The sequence below is a fragment of the Coregonus clupeaformis genome, chromosome 31 (genome assembly GCF_020615455.1).
Source record: "Coregonus clupeaformis isolate EN_2021a chromosome 31, ASM2061545v1, whole genome shotgun sequence".
Taxonomy (NCBI): domain Eukaryota; kingdom Metazoa; phylum Chordata; class Actinopteri; order Salmoniformes; family Salmonidae; genus Coregonus; species Coregonus clupeaformis.
The window spans coordinates 24490951-24508561 of NC_059222.1; the positions used below are offsets into that span (position 1 = coordinate 24490951).

The window sequence follows — 17611 nt, forward strand, 5'->3', positions numbered from 1 at the left end:
TGTATTTGGCCTTGGCGGCTGGGCAGTCTGTAGCATTAGCTAAGTGAGTAGTAGAGCCACACCTGTAACAGCAACGACCTGACTTTCCTCTATCATCAGGTAGACTGGAGTTGGCATGGGCCTTGTATCTCTGTTTATAGTTCTTTTGGGGCTTATCTTTCATCGCCTGTACTGGCAGTGGATTATTAATGGACTGAATGTGCGCTTGGCCACATTCCACTTGGGCAGCAAGTGCAATAGCAGTGCACAGTGTGCGATTAGCCTGCAGTAAAGAAGGGTGGTGGAATCAGGATATGTGGAGACTTTAACACAGTTAACCTTGTGTTGTCCCCCTGAGCAATGAGCAACATCCGCTACCACACGTCGACAACCTTTTCGCGGGCTTAGCCGGGGGTCAAAAGTTCAGCAAAATGGACCTCTGCCAAGCCTACTTGCAGATGCACGTTGATGAAAAGTCAAAGGAGCTGCTGACCGTCGTGACACACAAGGGGCTCTTCAGGTACTGTTGTCTAATCACAAGTGCGCCAGCGCTGTTCCAGAGAGCGATGGACCAGATCTTGAGTGGATTGTCAAGAGTACAATATTACCTGGATGACATCCTCATTACTAGGAAAGATGAAGAGGCCCATCTCCAGAACTTGGATGCGACCTAACAGAGATTGAAGGACTACGTACTGCGAGTTTGTAAGGACAAATGTGCATTCTTCCAACCATCGGTTGAATACCTCGGACACGTCATCGACGCCACGGGCCTGCAAAAGGCTCTGTCAAAGATCAAGGCTATCAGAACGTGAGCCAACTACGTTCTTTCCTGGGGTTACTGAATTACTATGGACGCTTTATTCCGAGCTTAGCAATGAAGCTGAAGCCGCTGCATGCCTTTACAGAAAAACCACATGATTTCACATATGGAAAATCACAATATTTTCGCTTGAAATATCACATATGATCACATGAAAACGCGTTTTTGGAACACTTCACATGTGTTCACGTGAAATTCATGCGGTTTTTCCAGTTGCTTTGTCAGGACAAAATATGGAAATGGACTGAACAATGCAAGGACGCATTCGTGAAAACCAAGGAAATACTCCTGAAATCTGAGGCATTGACACACTTTGACCCGTCATTGCCCATCCAGCTAGCTTGTGATGCTAGTCCATATGGTGTGGGAGCAGTCGTGCCCCATATCATGCCTTCCAGTGAAGAGAAGCCGATCGCTTTCGCATCGAGGACATTGAAATAAGCAGAAAGTAACTATGCACAGATAGAACGAGATGCCGTAGGCATTGTTTTTGGAGTGCGCAGGTTTCACCAGTATCTGTACAGGAGGAAGTTCACCCTTCTTACAGATCATCGTCCACTGACGAGCATCTTTGGACCGCATACTGGGATTCTGTCACTTGCTGCAAGCAGAATGCAAAGGTGAGCTTTGTTGTTGTCAGCACACACCTACGACATCAAGTACCGCAAGTCAGAACTGCACCGCAACGCAGATGGACTTTCCAGGTTACCACTAGCTGTGGTCAAGCCAGAGTCACACCAAGTGGACATCTTCTACTTCAGACGAGTGGAAAATGCACCAGTCACTTCAACACAAGTGCGGAGAAACACCAGAAACAGTGTTATCTGAAGTGATGGACATTATCATCAAAGGTAGAGCCGCAGGAACTGAAACCTTACCTTTCCATGAGAACTGAGCTGTCAGTACAGTCCGGTTGTCTGCTGTGGGGGAGGAGAGTGATCATTCTGCCTTCGCTGAGGAAACCAGTGTATAATAGCTACACTCAGGTCATTGTGTAATGGTTTGCATGAAGGAAATCGCACGAAGCTACTTCTGGTGGCCTGGATTGGATGGAAGTATTGAGGAGAAAGTGAAAAGATGTTCCTCATGTCAGAAGGTTCGCAACTTACCTCAACTTGCACCTCTTCATCTGTGGGATTGGTCGGAGGAGGCGTGGCAACAAATACACATCGACTTCGCAGGTCCATTTGAATGTTTCTCGTGGTCGGGGATGCTCATAGCAGGTCAATGGTGTACAGCACATCAGGTCTGCACCGTATCATCCATCTACCAATGGGCTGGCGGAGAGGTTTGTACAGATTGCCATTGTGAAAGTAACGTCCTCCTCCTTTTTTCACTTTTTCTAAATAGTTGTATTTTAAATTGCTCAGTTGTCAGAATATCTTAATTACAAACTGTTACGTGAATTATTTAACAAACTATTTTAGTGTCTCTGTGCGTCTCCCAAAAGGTTGTAAGTCTTTTGGGATTTAAGTAACGGCCAGAGTCCCGGTCTGCATAGTCAGAGATATTTATTCATTGAGAATTCTGCCATCACAATTTCAGAGTCCATCTTTTATACTCATACAAAAAGAAATCCCTTCCCTCTGTAGGCGGGCTGTAGTTTTCCACTCTAAAACTGCTCTACTGACCTTCAGTTCACACACACACACACATATACACACATGCATACACACATACATACACACACACACATATCATACTCCCTGCTTTACTCAGTTATTGCCGTTCTCACAATATTCTGCACCATGTTTTCATAACAGTTTCTCCCATTCCCTAAATTGGGAGGCCTCTTTATCTTAGTTTCTCAGTTGTCTTTGTTGTTTGGCCTAACTCTTACTCACATTGCTAAATAGTGGCTCAATGCCATAGCCTTTACTGGTCCTACACTCACACATTTCTAACACATTATACACAGTTTCAGGGTGTAATAATTAGTCATTAATAATTCATCTATCAATTCCACCCTTTGACTAAATATTACACACATACAAAATATATGTTGTTATAGAAATGAATCACACTCATTGAAGTACATAAGTTGGTTTGCATATTAAAACATTACAGGTTCATCAGGGTTACCCCATGATTAAAAGCATAACGTTACTTTTTAGCAATGGTAACTAGTACATCATACTTAAAATGAGACTTTAATACACAAAAGATCATTACAATAACTTTTAAACTAGAGATTTATAGTTCTAGGAAAACATCCAGTCTCAAATTATCTGGATCGTCGTCGTCCTCCACCAAGCCTGGTAGGTCATATCCTTCATTCCTTAGGTCGGAGTCCGGGATTGGCCCGTATCTCACCATCGTTTAGGGAGCTATCAATACCAGAGTTCTCAGCCAGTTCGTTCGCCAGCGTGGTGAGTCCCTGAAGCGCTTTGGTCACGGACCCGTCCGGTGCTGTATTGTTGGGGATGAAAGTACAGCACATAGATCCAAACAGAACACAAACTCCATCCCGCTCAGCCAAAAGCATATCTAAAGCTATTCTATTCTGCCATGTCATTAAGCTAGTTGCCGCTGTCTGCTCAGCTAATCCCTTTATTGCATCACGAGTGTGGTTTATAAATCTTTGCTGGTTATAGTACATATAATTTATCCAACCTACGCTTTTATTAATTGTTGACCACCAGAAAATACTTGATTCAAACCCAGCTGCGATCTGATTCCTAGCTTTGAATTCTTCTGGAACCCCTCGAGGTACTCCTATCGCATCAATATATATCCTTTCATCAAAGGATCCTGGGAGGAGGTCCCACTTTCTACGTGACAGCTCACCAGTCTCTGACACGTTTGATTGTTTGCGTATGTAGGTGAGTTCACAATCTGTTATCACCACACAACCATCAGATGTCAGCACGGGCCTGGTTTTGGTTCCTAAAATCCTCTGGCTGCAACAAAGAGGAGAGATTAGTAATGGTCTCTTTAGTTGTGACATTCTCTGTGTGGGAGCAGGAGCTAAGATGCCCAACCCTGTATCCTATCTTACTAGTCCTAGAAAAACAATAAGAATCCCCTGAGACTTCAAACGGAGGCAACCTAGGTCAGGGTGACTTTGTTATCGGGGGATACAGATAGTGCAAGTTACTACAAGACTCCTTCACCACAGCCCCGGTCTGACTACCTCCCTCAGAGAGGTTTACAATATAGGGTGCCCCAGTTGAAGAGGATATCTCACTTGTTCAGGTCTGTAACCAGTTTTAGCGTAATTCAGACTTTCAGACAGTACCTACCCTTATATGGGTCGCACTGCCATTTCTGGTAATTCCCTACTTTCACAATACTACACCTGTCCTTAAACTGTGTATGGAGATTGACATATCCCCCCCACTTGGTATGAGCAACTACATAGTCCCAGGATATACATGGTGACATACATATGGTGATGTCCTTCCCTACAGTCCCTAGTACTTCCCCTTTCCCTACGTCTAGTTGTCTCCTATGCCTTCATAGACTGTGTTAAGTTATTATTTTATCAACTTGTTGTTAGGTTAACTACTACTTCTGGCGGATCAGGAGGGTTTGAGTGTGTTAGGAATATGGCCCCCACAATCAGACAGCTACCTACCGTCAGGAGACCTGTGAATCCCCACCCTCGCCCTGAGAACATGTCAGACGCCAGAGGCCAACCCATTGCTTTACCTTCTATCGAACTCACACAGGGATGATCAGACAGGGTAAGGGAATCTTCATTAAGGAGCCAACCCCCGAGCCCTAGTGGTGATCGGTTCTTTCTCCTAACTCTGTGTTTGTTCGTCAGGTGTAACTGGGTTTACCTTTTTGCAGTGAGTGACATGCACCAAGGTGGATCTTTCGCCGATTCTTACAGCGAAGGCCGTCACCAACAGGACCTGATATAGACCTTCCCAACGGGGCTGCTTCCAGTTTTTCTTCTTTAGGGACTGGATCCACACCCAGTCTCCTGGTTAGATAGAGTGGGTCACCTTCTCCTTTAGTTCACCTGTGGGGCACAAAACCTCTGACATACAGGTGTGGTTAATAAACTACCTTCTCACGTGTTCTGCTAGGGTGCTCTCTAGTTCTATGTCTGCCTGTCTGGTCCTGCCAACTGTGGCATTCTGTAAGGTCTTCCAAACACTTTCTCAAAGGGGGATAACCCATCTTTATCTGGGGTTACTCTAAATTTCTTCCCTTCACTCCGTGATAACTCTATAAAATCAATTTCCAATTGCTGGAAAAGGGTACTTAGCCGGAGGATACTCACCCTGAGGTGCCCTTTGTCTGCCCTGGTGATTATTTTGAGCACAGATAACACATCTTGAACAAAAGTTTTTTTTGTTATTATTATTTTTTTAAATAATTAGTAATCCCATGTGCAACAAAGTGTTGTCTAATCTGTTCTACCATCCATCCCTCCTTTTGACACATGTCACTGCCCATGTGTCAATATTATCACCTACCTAACAATCACTTAGGTAATATTGGTAATTTATCATCCAATTGTCATCCCTTATTTTAAAGTCCTCCTCTCATGCCTTTAGAATTTACCAGTGTGGATGATTAATTAACACCAGAAAGTTAAAACAGAGTTCAGAGGCAATTGAAATTCCATCCCATAGTATACCAAACATTACCATTATTCTAAATATTTAATAAATGTTACTTATCCCAAGTGTTTATTAATCCTCATGACATTCATTCTCATAAGAAATCATATATACCCCAAACTCAGCCAAAACCTAAAAAACTCCATAAAATTCACTGTGTGCTCCTCTAAGACCTATCACCCTTGACCTGCTGAAAACCCCCCAAAATTGAAACAACAAGGCTTTATAAACATCATACTAGGTGTGTTGTTTTTTATTTGAAAACCCCAATTAAAAAACAACAACCAAACAGCCAGGTCATGAGGACTCCTGATTTCTCTCTTCCCCTTCTGCCTACAGTTTCTTAACTGGTGCCCTTTCCTTGCACAGTAACTACACGGTTCCTCACATTCTCTAGCAAAATGTCCCATTTTGTCACAATTGTAACACTTCCACTCACTCCTGTCTCCACTATTACCATTTCCTTCTTGTCTGTCTTTGCTACCGTAACCTCTCTTCTCTCCTAGGTATTGACTAATAGTCTCACTGTCTCTAATTCAACACAAAACCCCATCATCCAATGTACTCCCAGCAGAACTGAAAAAAAAATAAACAGACTGTGATTTCCAGGACAGTGCACCTTTGTTTCTGGCCTCACTATCTCCCCGGGAATTGGCCCTCCCTCAAGGTCCCTCCCAATCTGCTCTTGGTAAACTGCAAACCTTTTATTGCTTCTGGTTTCATAGGGTATTGCTTCTGATATGGCCTATGATTAGATTTGGGTATCACCTGTACTGGAATTACCCCCTTTTATTAATCCTACGTCTGCTGGACCCCGGACCACAAATGCTCTGGAACTTCTTTTAAGTCTGACTCCTGTTGTTCTGTCAACAGGTATTCCTCTCCTCAGCATCTGCTATTCTCATCTAAATGTACTATCTGTGTATGGGCTGTGTTGATCGCCACTCACAATATTGACCCAATCAGTGATCCTCTTACCCTTGGATACCCACTGGCCCATGTCTTTCCAGTCCTCTGCTGGCTCCTTTGCTAGGGACACATGTGGGCTCCATATTTCCCTGAACAGTCTCTGACTTTGGGGCCCTAGTTCCACCTCCACTACTGCGTGGGTGTTGTCATAGTGAAACCATTTCAAGGCTATAGTCCTTTCTGTGGTTTTAAATAATGCTTTCTCATAGATTGCATCTGGACCTGGGTGTTTGTTATACCAGAGAGTACAGTGTAGGTCATCGGGGGACATTTTAGTGGGGCCTGGTACTACATCATCAGCAAGTTCCATCAAGGTTCGGGGAATATCAGTTATTCCCCCCCTAAACAAATCTTGCCTATACCAATAACATGGCTCCCCTTCCCCACAGACCACCATATTGTCTCTGACTATGTGTACTTTCATTCCCCTCTCAGCGGAAATGACAGCCACATTCAATTTAGTCATTTCATCACGTCCTAGTAAATTTACCCGACACAGCTTAGATATCAGGATGGGTATGGTTGCCTCTCATCCTGATTGGTCATGTTTTAGGTTTATTGGGGCTGATAACCTTTCAATAAATTGATGACCAGAGGCAGATCCCACTATGATTTTCTCCCCATCAATCCTGACTCCATCTGGCTTGTCTGTTGCACAGGTTGCTGTCCTGCAGGCTCCCATATCACAAAGGAATTTAATTTTCATACCCATTACTGTCAATGTCAAATAAGGTTTCTGTTCCTGTTGAAGTGCTAAGTCAATAGTAGCCAATTCAAACACCTCACAATTTGGATCAAAGGGTTCCTTAGTCTTCCCCCCACTAGAGTCTACTATTTCTCCCTCAAGGACTAGTCACGCCTTATCTTCCTCTTCCTCACGCTCAAAGCTGGGGGATGGACTTCTCTCTCTCTCTCTTCTCTCTTTTCTCTCCTGTCTGACTTTCTCTGCCCTTGTCCTGTACTCCTCTACCTCTGGCTCTTCCTCACCTTCATCTTCCCTTCCTCCTCCAGCCCCTTCTTCCTCATAGGGAGGTGGGGCCGGTGGGGGGGCAACATTATTCCCCTGCACTCTCCTTCTCCTCCCTACGTATTCATCATCTGGATTTTCTCTCCATGCCTGGTCTGCCAAGTTTGGATATAACCTTTCTGCCCTCTGCTCTGGGGGAGGCACGGAGACCTCAATCTTCACTTCTCTTTCCCTCTCGCTCACTTCTCTTTTCTTCCTGCCTTATCTCCTCTCTCTCCTAAGTTTCTAGTTCTACCCGCCATCTCTCCCAGAGTGGCAATTAGTTACTCTGCATCTTCCTCTTATTTCTTGGCTCTGTCCTGTCTGTTATTCTGCTCATGATGGATTGCATGTCTCTCTGAGGCTATTACACAATTCAGTTATTTTCCCAACATACTCTCCGTAATCGGCCCATGGCAAAAGTGTCCTCTGGGCATCCCCTGAAACCCACTGCCCTCTAACGGCAGCCCAAACCTTACTATTCCTGTTTTGGGGTAGGTCATTCCTTCTACTGCTCTGGCCACGTCCTCTGTGTTCATGGCCTGTCTGCTAAATGGCATATTATTATTTTTACTGTATACATCTAAGGTTGCTGGGGCCCCTTTCATTCCCCGCCAATAGATTAGGTAAGGCTATCAGTGGGTACTGGCCCCCTCCTACTCTCTCTCTCTCTCTCACTGCTTATTTCTCCTTTACACACCTTATGTATCTGTTTAAGCATGGATTCGAGTTTATCTGCGTCTAGACGTCCCTCAAAACCATACCTCTCCCTCCACCTGGTTACATAATGGAGATTTCTTCTATCCCTGGATTCCATTTTAATTACATCAAGTATTTCTCGTCCCCAGTAAATTCTGGGACCTCTTGTGAGGATTTGCCCCCCCCATGGTTGGTACTGTTAAAAATCCCTTAGCCACCTCTTCTATATAACAAGTCAATTTAACAAGTAATTCAAAATAGCTTCACACAACAACACCTTGAATCACCCCTTCCTGTATATGTAATCTTGACTAGTCCCCCAGAATTATCTCATACTTTTACAGAGGGATTGATCCCCACAATGTAATCTTGATAATTCCTGACAGTCTCATACAACAGGAATGGGTTCTCCCTCCTCTATACAACCATCTGGAACCACCCCCTCCCTGTATATGTAGTCTTGACTAGTCCCCCAGAATTATCTCATACTTTTACAGAGGGATTGATCCCCACAATGTAATCTTGATAATTCCTGACAGTCTCATACAACAGGAATGGGTTCTCCCTCCTCTATACAACCACCTGGAATTATTCATGTGACTTTTGAGCAAACATTAGGTCTCACACGTATACAACCTTACATGATTATTGGTGTAATATCGGTAACCTGGAGTTTATAAGGCTCCAGAACGGATAGAGTTACAGCAAAATCTACAGTTGTTTGTGACTTTTGACTTTACTAATATTCTATTTCTCACACATGCTATTTTAATTCCTTCTGGTGTACTTTTTGTATTTGTTTAACCCGGATTATTTGTTGACTGTTCAATAATCTCTTACAGGTTCCATCCCATAGGTGTACTTTTAATAGTTCCTTCTATTTCAACACCGGGTAGTTTCTTTTGGTAATGGCCTATTACCGTGAATCGTTACGGACCCACCAACAGGTTGACTAGTCCCCCAGAATTATCTCCTACTCTACGGAGGAGTCTATCCTCACAATGTAATCTTGATAATTCCTGACAGTCAACCCCACATTTCACTTAAAATGGCTACGCATTGATCAATTTGCTACTTTTTAATATTTTAGCAAGTCCTCAAATCAATTTCACCAAGTTAATGAATAAAGACTACTGACCTTATCCTTGCAGCCGAGATTCAATGTAGGTTTGGATTCTGTCACCGTCTCTGTCATTAATCAGGTGTCCTCTGGCCTGTTTTAACCCTTAATGTCAAAGGGTAGGACTTTCTATTTACGAATGTATCAATCGCCCGTCGACGGTTTTCAGAGTTACCTGGAATGACAGAAGCAGGTTATTGGAGTCCGGCTCAGAAGGACCAAGCTGTTATGTGAATTATTAACAAACTATTTTAGTGTCTCTGTGCGTCTCCCAAAAGGTTGTAAGTCTGGCTGTACATTGATCCTGCTGCTCTGATTGGATAGAGCGAAGCTGTCTCCGTTCACTCGCTTCATATTTCACCCAATTACTTCTCATGTTTCGGTCTGATCATTTAGATTGCTGCTGCCTCCTGTTAGGCTGCTACTATGATAAATCAATAGGTGAGGACGTTTGCTAGCAAGCTATCAATGTGCATAATATCTAACAAGCGAAGCGAGAGTAGGGAAAGATGAAGAAACGCTGATGCGCATTCTGACTGAGTGACAGCAAACCTGTCTGCCCGCTGGAAGTTTTGAGGACTGGACACACAGACACAGTCACACACACACACACACACACACACACACACTCACACACACACCTCCACACCCTGCTCCTAAACTGCAGCTTTTTTGGTCCATGACCCTGCAGGGACATTTACTTAGGCATAACATTTACTTAAGCATAACAAAACACTTCAGTTTTTTATGATCACGAGTATCAAATGTCAATTTACGGATACGATTATGAGTATAGCCAGGTTGTAACACCCATAATACAACACAGTAGATTAATCTGATATGTAGGCTAAAGGGGATGCCCGACAGTGCGCTCTCTAGGGGGTACTTGGAGTCTGAGAAGCCCAGCTGTTCTAGTGTTTGAACAGCTTTGTGTATCCTGCATGAACACACCTCATGCAGCCACCAAGGATTCGCCTGCATCGCTGCTCATGAATAGAGAGCTTTCGCACAAGCTTCAACCTACTCAAATCTCTGAACGCAAAGGAGACTGGAGAGTCAAACGTTGTGAACTGAGAGGAAAGGACAGAGCTTTCAATCCTGGAGAAACCGTCCTAGCTAGGAACTACCTCAACGGACCAAAGTGGGTTCCTGCTACAGTCATTGCTCAGACTGGTCCTGTGTCCTACACTGTCCAGACTGCAGAGGACGTCATCTGGTAAAGGCACACAGATCAGTTACTGTTGAGTAAAGCAACACCGACATAACCACCAGTCCACACCAGGAAGTGGTCCAGTACCTTTACTGGGTAACACCCTGACCCAGCAGTCGTCACCTAGGGGCTGACAGTCACCTTCTCAGGACTGTTGTTCATAATGGGGACAATTGAAGTAAGAGGGGAGGAAATGTTGTGTATTGGGGTTGTGCCACAGAGCATCATGGGGGTTCTATGTGTTGAGATGAACACGTTCTAGAAAAATGGTTGAAACAATTCCTGTCTCCTGTCTCATCATTATTGAATTGTTATAAAAACGTGGTAATGAAACCATGAGACATAACAATTAGGATTTGGGGCCCTTGTGTAGCACATGGATAAGATTTTCACCTTGAGCCTTTAGCTACTCCTTAACTCCTATAGCTACTCAGTCTTAGAAAAGCTACTTTAGCTGCCATCCCCAAACCCCTTAAAATACCAATTTTAATTGGTTGTCTGCAACCCCAAGCCAGTGAGTCGTTGTGCACTGTGCAGAGGCCAGGGCCAGGGACTGTAAGCTTGCTCTCTCATTCTCTACTCTATAGTTGCTGTAGCTCAGAGGTTTTAAAAGCAGCTAACGATGCACTGAACTAGGTTACACTTAGAGAGGAAATATGCTGAAAAGGGGACATGAAACATCAGGCATATGTGGGTTACATATGTTAGGGAACTCTTAAAACAGTAATAATTTATATCATTGGTTATCTACTAGCAGAGTTTACCATCTTTTGACCTCTGTGGAATTTGAGGGTGAACTGTGCTTTTGCTTCTACATTTGGCTGTGTGTCTGTCCCCAAAAGCTCTTAGAGACATTCACCCAGTCCAGGATATATTATGCCATGCTGCTGGGTGCCAGCCTTGCCAGTCTGGGCTTAGGGAAAGAGGTCATGTCTGAGGGGGGCGGGGGGGACAGGCGCTGGTTGGCTGCTTAGATCAGCAGAGATGTGGGCTGTAGAGTGCACCCCCCCGCTCCCCAAGCTGTCTCACAAGTGAACATAAGAGAGAGTGGACGAGAGAGAGAGGGAGAGAGTGTGCGCGTGTGTGTGCTCACGCATTTGTGTATGTGAGCGCGAAAGAGAGAGATGCTCAGGCTTTTACTCACAACTAAAGTTGTCCCTCAGACTGTCAGTTTAATGCAGGCTGTTTTGGATTTCACTTAAGCTCCATTAAAGAGTCATCTCTGCTCCCCCTGTTCATTTGAGACAGACCTCTCAGCTCCACAGCCTTTGATAAGGTCATACAAGGCATTGGCAAGGGCAGTGCATATATGAAAAGACAAGAAAATATGTGTTGGACAAAGCATTATCTCGTTGGATGCCTACTGTAAGTTGTTGCCCTTTTCTCTTTGTCCTTCCTGCCCCTCCCTCTCCACGCTATATTTCTGCAGTCTAACTTGCTTCTGTAGTATTTTTTACATCTGTGCTTGAGCATACAGAGAATAGATCTAGCTCTTAGTCCTTTGTCTTGCCTCCCGGTTAGATATAGAAACCTGAGATGTTTCAGTCTTGCGGTCCTATCGATGCATCACAAGCTGTGTGAGTGAAACCCTCATTAAATCTCTTGTCAGCCCAATGGCTGTAGATTGTGTGATTAATCCTGTTCCATTGTCCCTATTGCTGATACTTAAGTCAATAATTCTATCTGACAAATTCTCTGGAGGCTAGTCCTCCTCCTTCATTACTCTTCTCAGCCCAGGTTCCTGACAGGTTCTCCATTTTCTCCTCCATCTCTTCTATCTCTTTTCTTTCCGTTTCTTCTACTTAATATCTTGAGTGGTGGGTGCATGGTGGGGATCATCCTAGATCATACAATACATACAAATCATATTTTCTGGCAATGGTGATAGTGTTTTACATTTCAGGTGTGCGATTGTAGCTGACATACTCTTGGGAAAGTGTTAGTACTAAAACTCAATCATCTGTGCAGCAGTCGAATGCCTTGATTGTAAAAACAGGAGCAAAGCAAATATGCTTTTATATAAATGGTGTTTTGTTTTGGGATGTTTTATTTATAATTCAATAGCGGTTGTCTTGAATGTTAACCTCTAAAAGTCTAAGCAGTTGGGGGAGGTGGGGGGGTACTAAGCTAACATATGGAATTGTTTTAAGATGGTCATACTATGGATCATTTAGCTATTTATTATTATTATTATTATTATTATTATTATTTAGCTATTTGATTTAGAATTTTAGGACCCCTTTAGGTATAAAAACATTATTTGATAAAATATTGAATTTGGCCTTCACTGCTATAGCCCATAGAAACGCATTGAATAACACATTAATAAATGGCAAAAAAGACTGTCAAAAAACATATAAAAAGGAATAAGGTTTTGAAGTGTTGGTCCTATATCTAGGAGATATAAGAAAGCTCAGGAAATATTTTAGGTTTTTTGGACACATATTTAACCCCTTATTTTTGTTGGCACAAAACTACCTCCATACTTCCATTCATTTGTATGGGTTACCTTCAGACGAGTCCCGTGGGGCCTATGGGGGTCATAGAGCAAAACAGAGAACACCATCGAACACCGCTGTAGCTCGGCCCCTTTCCACCGCAGATGTGGAAGGCCAACATAGGCGGATGCGGTGGATTGAGATGCAGCCCATGCAACAGATATCTCTAGTTTAAACTACTGGATTTTGATGGGGATTATTTTATTATGTTACTTAAATTGACGCAAGGGTGCATTAATAGACTCTTATTAATCACACGCTTGTTGGTCACGCATGGGCTGGTTTGAGCTTTTTCATTACTGATTACACCACACACACACACACACACACACACACACACACACATAATAAAACACACATGCTGATTCTAACCATATCTCACCTTCCCTCACCTTACCGCTCTCTCTCCCACCTCACTGAGGAGACAGGCACTGAATGCTAGTGACCATTCAAAGTATATCGAGGGGTGTGTGTGCTGCGTGCGCAAGCACGTCTGTGTGTGTGTGTGTGACTGGAGGAGGGAGTTGGAAGGCTGTGATTTGCTCCCGACAGAGAGGGGAGGGATGGAGGGAGGTGCGCATACGAACGAGAGAGCGAGAGAGAGAGAGCACATTCACAGTCGCTGTCAGGTTTCTTTCCTCAGTACGACTCCGGCAGCAGAAAGGCACAGAACCAAAAACAGGACGGCGAAAGATAGACAAGCGAAAGACGGAGAGAAACACGGCGTGAAAGACGACAGCGGGAGGCCAAGCTTTTCTCTAAACCTCCCCCTCCAGAGGGCACAATGGGAAGAGATTTGGAACCGGTGAAAAGTGGGATCGAGACAAGACATGTGATCTAGAAGGACAAGGTGTTAAAAGAAGTGAGGGATTAAAAAAGGAGTAGATGATGACAAGGGACCTGGACAGATGGACGGATGCTGATCTCCTAAAATAGAGGGGTAGTCATCACTCCATTCTGACTGACAGACAGAAGGGTGCCTGTTTTACACTGGGAGCAACAGGATATACCCCCCTTTCCTCTACTGGATAAGACTGAACAAGGGGGTCCTATTGTACCTCTTTCCCTGACAGTGTTGTTCCCCTTTTCTCTTTTACCTGGACTTTGGCCTAGTCAGTCAGTCAGTCAGTTGTTCCTTACATTTTTATCCTGTTTCTTCATTTATTTTTGTTTATCTCTCGGGGGCAAGTGACACAATCGAGAGTGCTTTTTGGAATCGCTGCTCAAGAAGATTGTCCTCTGTTGACCCTTTACATTGTTTGTGTGGGTGTTTATGTAAGCACAAGGACGTATGTGTGTGTGAGCCTGTGCCCTTTCTACCTCCTTATTTCCTCCCTTTGCACCCATCTGTTTCATGCTGGCTGTCCTTTCACACCTCTGCAAGTGTCGCGCTCCATCTGCGAGCGTGTCACTGTGTGTGTGTTTCGGTGTGAGTGTGTGTACGGTCAAAAGTTGGCCGATTGGATCAGAGCCATTTTTGGAGGCAACGTGGCATGCTGTTTTAGCTGGGCAGAAGGGGGACAGAAGGCCGGCTGTTTAGGGATTAGTTTGAGAGATTCTACTGTGTTCTCCCGATAGGACCCATAGGACTATCAAACCTCCTGGAGGATCAATTCAATCAGGATCAGATCCAACAACAATGTTAACTGATCACCTGTGGATGGTGTACCTTGGGAATACAGTCAGTCTAAACCTGCCGGTGTGATTTTGAGTGGCAGTGAAGGAATCGTCATATTGCCACATGTTTTATTGATGACCTGTCCGATCATCCATTATTAAAGTCCAGGCAATTTGGGTTTTGCCTGTGAGGCGTTGATCAGATTCCGGATTACCTGATGTGTGTGTGTGAGAGAGTGTGTGTGTAGAGGGTATAGTTTGTGCACCGTGGCCGTCTGCTTCCTGTGCCGGTCCTCTTGGAACTGTCATTCAACTACCTGACCCTCAGTCTCTCTATTGTACCTAGGAGCTGCCAAGACAGACACCTTTTTCCAAGTGTGCTTGGCCATGCCCTACTGTATAACTCTCTGAACGAAAGAAGACATCTGTGAAGAAAGAAAGGACGTTTCTGGCTCTGTCAAGTGTGTACCTTTCTCTGTGTTCACACTAACTGACTGGCCTCTAGTCCCGTGGCACCTGCTGTGTTCCATCACCCTCAGGGGCCATGATTGGCGTCAACAGCCTGCACTCGGCGGGGCGCCTGCGCTCGCGATCACTGTGCTCGGTCCGCTATGGGCGAGACTTCCGTATGATTGACCCGTTCCGCTACCCCCGTACCCCCCGCTCGCGGTCCCTGAAGCCCCTTATGTTCCCAGACCTGCTGGGCAAGGCCCAGGACGGACAGAACCACCCGCAGGCCCGCAAGAGGAAGAAGGTACAATGTGCCACCCGGGTAAGACTCCAACTAACGTAGCCCAACCTGGTGTGGGCCATGTTTCACTGTTCGACACTTACTTTGGTTGTGTTTGCATGTGTTAAAGCTAGTGGGGTTGGGTTTTAAGCACACAGAATCATAGGATTTTCTTATTTCTGATTGCATTGTGTATTTCTGTCATGTCAACATAATGTAAAAAGCCATGCCTAGTACTTTATATACTGTAAGTGTTTGTAATTTAGGGAAATTCTTATCTGTCAATCATAGACAATGCAACCTTGTACATCCACATATGCATTCATTTCTATATGCGGTTTATGGACCAAATATGGTTGCGAATCATTTGTTAGTTGAGTACATTGCAGATTAGGTGTTCACCAGGCTGACAGGCCCTTCCGTAACCTAGGCTACAGTATGTTGTGTGTAGTAATCGGTGGTAACACCAGCCCTCAAGGCTAACTCTCATTTGCTGCCCTGGTGCCGTGTGACGCTGACATAGCTCGTAGGTAAAGGTGACGAACATCCATCCTGATCTGAATGAAGCCAGTTGCTCTTAATGGCACGGATTACGCCTCTCCCCACTCTCCTCACCCTCTTTCTCCCCCTCCTCACCCCCTCTTCTGGTTCTGACAGGGCCTCTCTCCTTACGTTTCACTTATTCCCCCATTAACTCCCCCCCTCATCCCCATTACATTAGACTCCCTTCCACGGTCCCCTTGGCAGTCAGGACCAGTGTAATGTGTATATCAACATCAGTCCCTCTCAGCTTGATCTCATTCCAATATACTACTACAGTAATTATGTATACTCTAATGAAGATATAGCCTTTTTGGATAGAAGGCATATTTTGGACCCTGGGTTTGAGATAATCTATCTAGCTAGCTAATGGAGTTTGGATGTACAGTACTGTATTCTGAGATAAACAGGATTTGAAATACTATGACTATGAGGTTAAAGGGCAGACTGACAGCTTTAATTTGAGGGTATTTTCATCCATATCGGGTGAACCGTTTAGAAATGACTGCACTTTTTGTACATAGTCCCCCCATTTTAGGTGACCAAAAGTATTGGGACAAATTCAAATTGTTTTGGTTGTGTTTCAGATTATTTTGTGCCCAATAGAAATTAATGGTAAATAATGTATTATGCCATTTTTGAGTTACTTTTACTGTAAATAAGAATCTAATATGTTTCTAAATACTTCTACATTAATGTGGATTCTTCTATGATTACGGATAGTCCTAAATGAATCATGAATAATGATGAGTGAGAAAGTTAAAAATCCTATTTTGCCTGCTGTGTTATTCCATAAACTCACTTTAATTGAGCATGCAGTGCTCCAGCTGAATTTTGCCCCATGTCAAAGAGCATTCTTGTCAAAATTATTGATTGATCAGTTGATTGATGGTTAACTGGCTTTACGACTGAATAGTTTGATTGATGGATTCAGCCATTAGTTTCTACCAGGTGAATCTGTGTACTATTTGTCATTATTATTTAATGGATGTATTACTCTGTTTTTCTTCCACAGGCCCTGTACAACTCAATCAAGAATGAGAAGCTTCAATGGACAATGTGAGTTCCACTTCAATGCCTGCATGCCTTGTTATCTACAGTACCAGTCAAAAGATTGGACACACCTACTCATTCAAGGGTTTTTCTTTATTTTTACTATTTTCTACATTGTAGAATAATAGTGAAGACATCAAAACTATGAAAGAACACATATGGAATCATGTAGTAACCAAAAAGGTGTTAAACAAATCAAAATATATTTGAGATTTGAGATTCTTCAAATAGCCACCCTTTGCCTTGATGACAGCTTTGCACACTCTTGGCATTCTCTTAACCAGCTTCGTGAGGTAGTCACCTGGAATGTATTTCAATTAACAGGTGTGCCATCTTAAGAGTTAATTTGTGGAATTTCTTTCCTTCTGAATGCGTTTTAGCCAATCATTTGTGTTCTGACAAGGTAGGGGGTATACAGAAGATAGCCCTATTTGGTAAAAGACCAAGTCAATATTATGGCAAGAACAGCTCAAATAAGCAAATAGAAATGACAGTCCATCATTACTTTAAGACATGAAGGTCAGTCAATACGGAACATTTCAAGAACTTTGAAAGTTTCTTCAAGTGCAGTCACAAAAACCATCAAGCGCTATGATGAAACTGGCTCTCATGAGGACCGCCACAGGAATGGAAGACCCAGAGTTACCTCTGCTGCAGAGGATAAGTTCATTAGAGTTACCAGCCTCAGAAATTGCAGCCCAAATAAATGCTTCACAGAGTTCAAGTAATAGACACATCTCAACATCAACTGTTCAGACGAGACTGTGTGGATCAGGCCTTCATGGTCAAA

General features: G+C 43.8%; 1 protein-coding gene across 1 annotated transcript in view; it reads left to right on the forward strand.

Moving 5' to 3' along the window:
- The window catches only part of LOC121547253 (PH and SEC7 domain-containing protein 1-like), a 67757-nt gene that overhangs the window by 36279 nt on the left and 13867 nt on the right, over positions 1-17611 (forward strand). The window contains exon 7 of the mRNA XM_041858422.2: positions 16784-16827. Within this exon, the coding sequence (XP_041714356.1) occupies positions 16784-16827 (44 nt within the window). The remainder of the gene's footprint in view (positions 1-16783; positions 16828-17611) is intronic.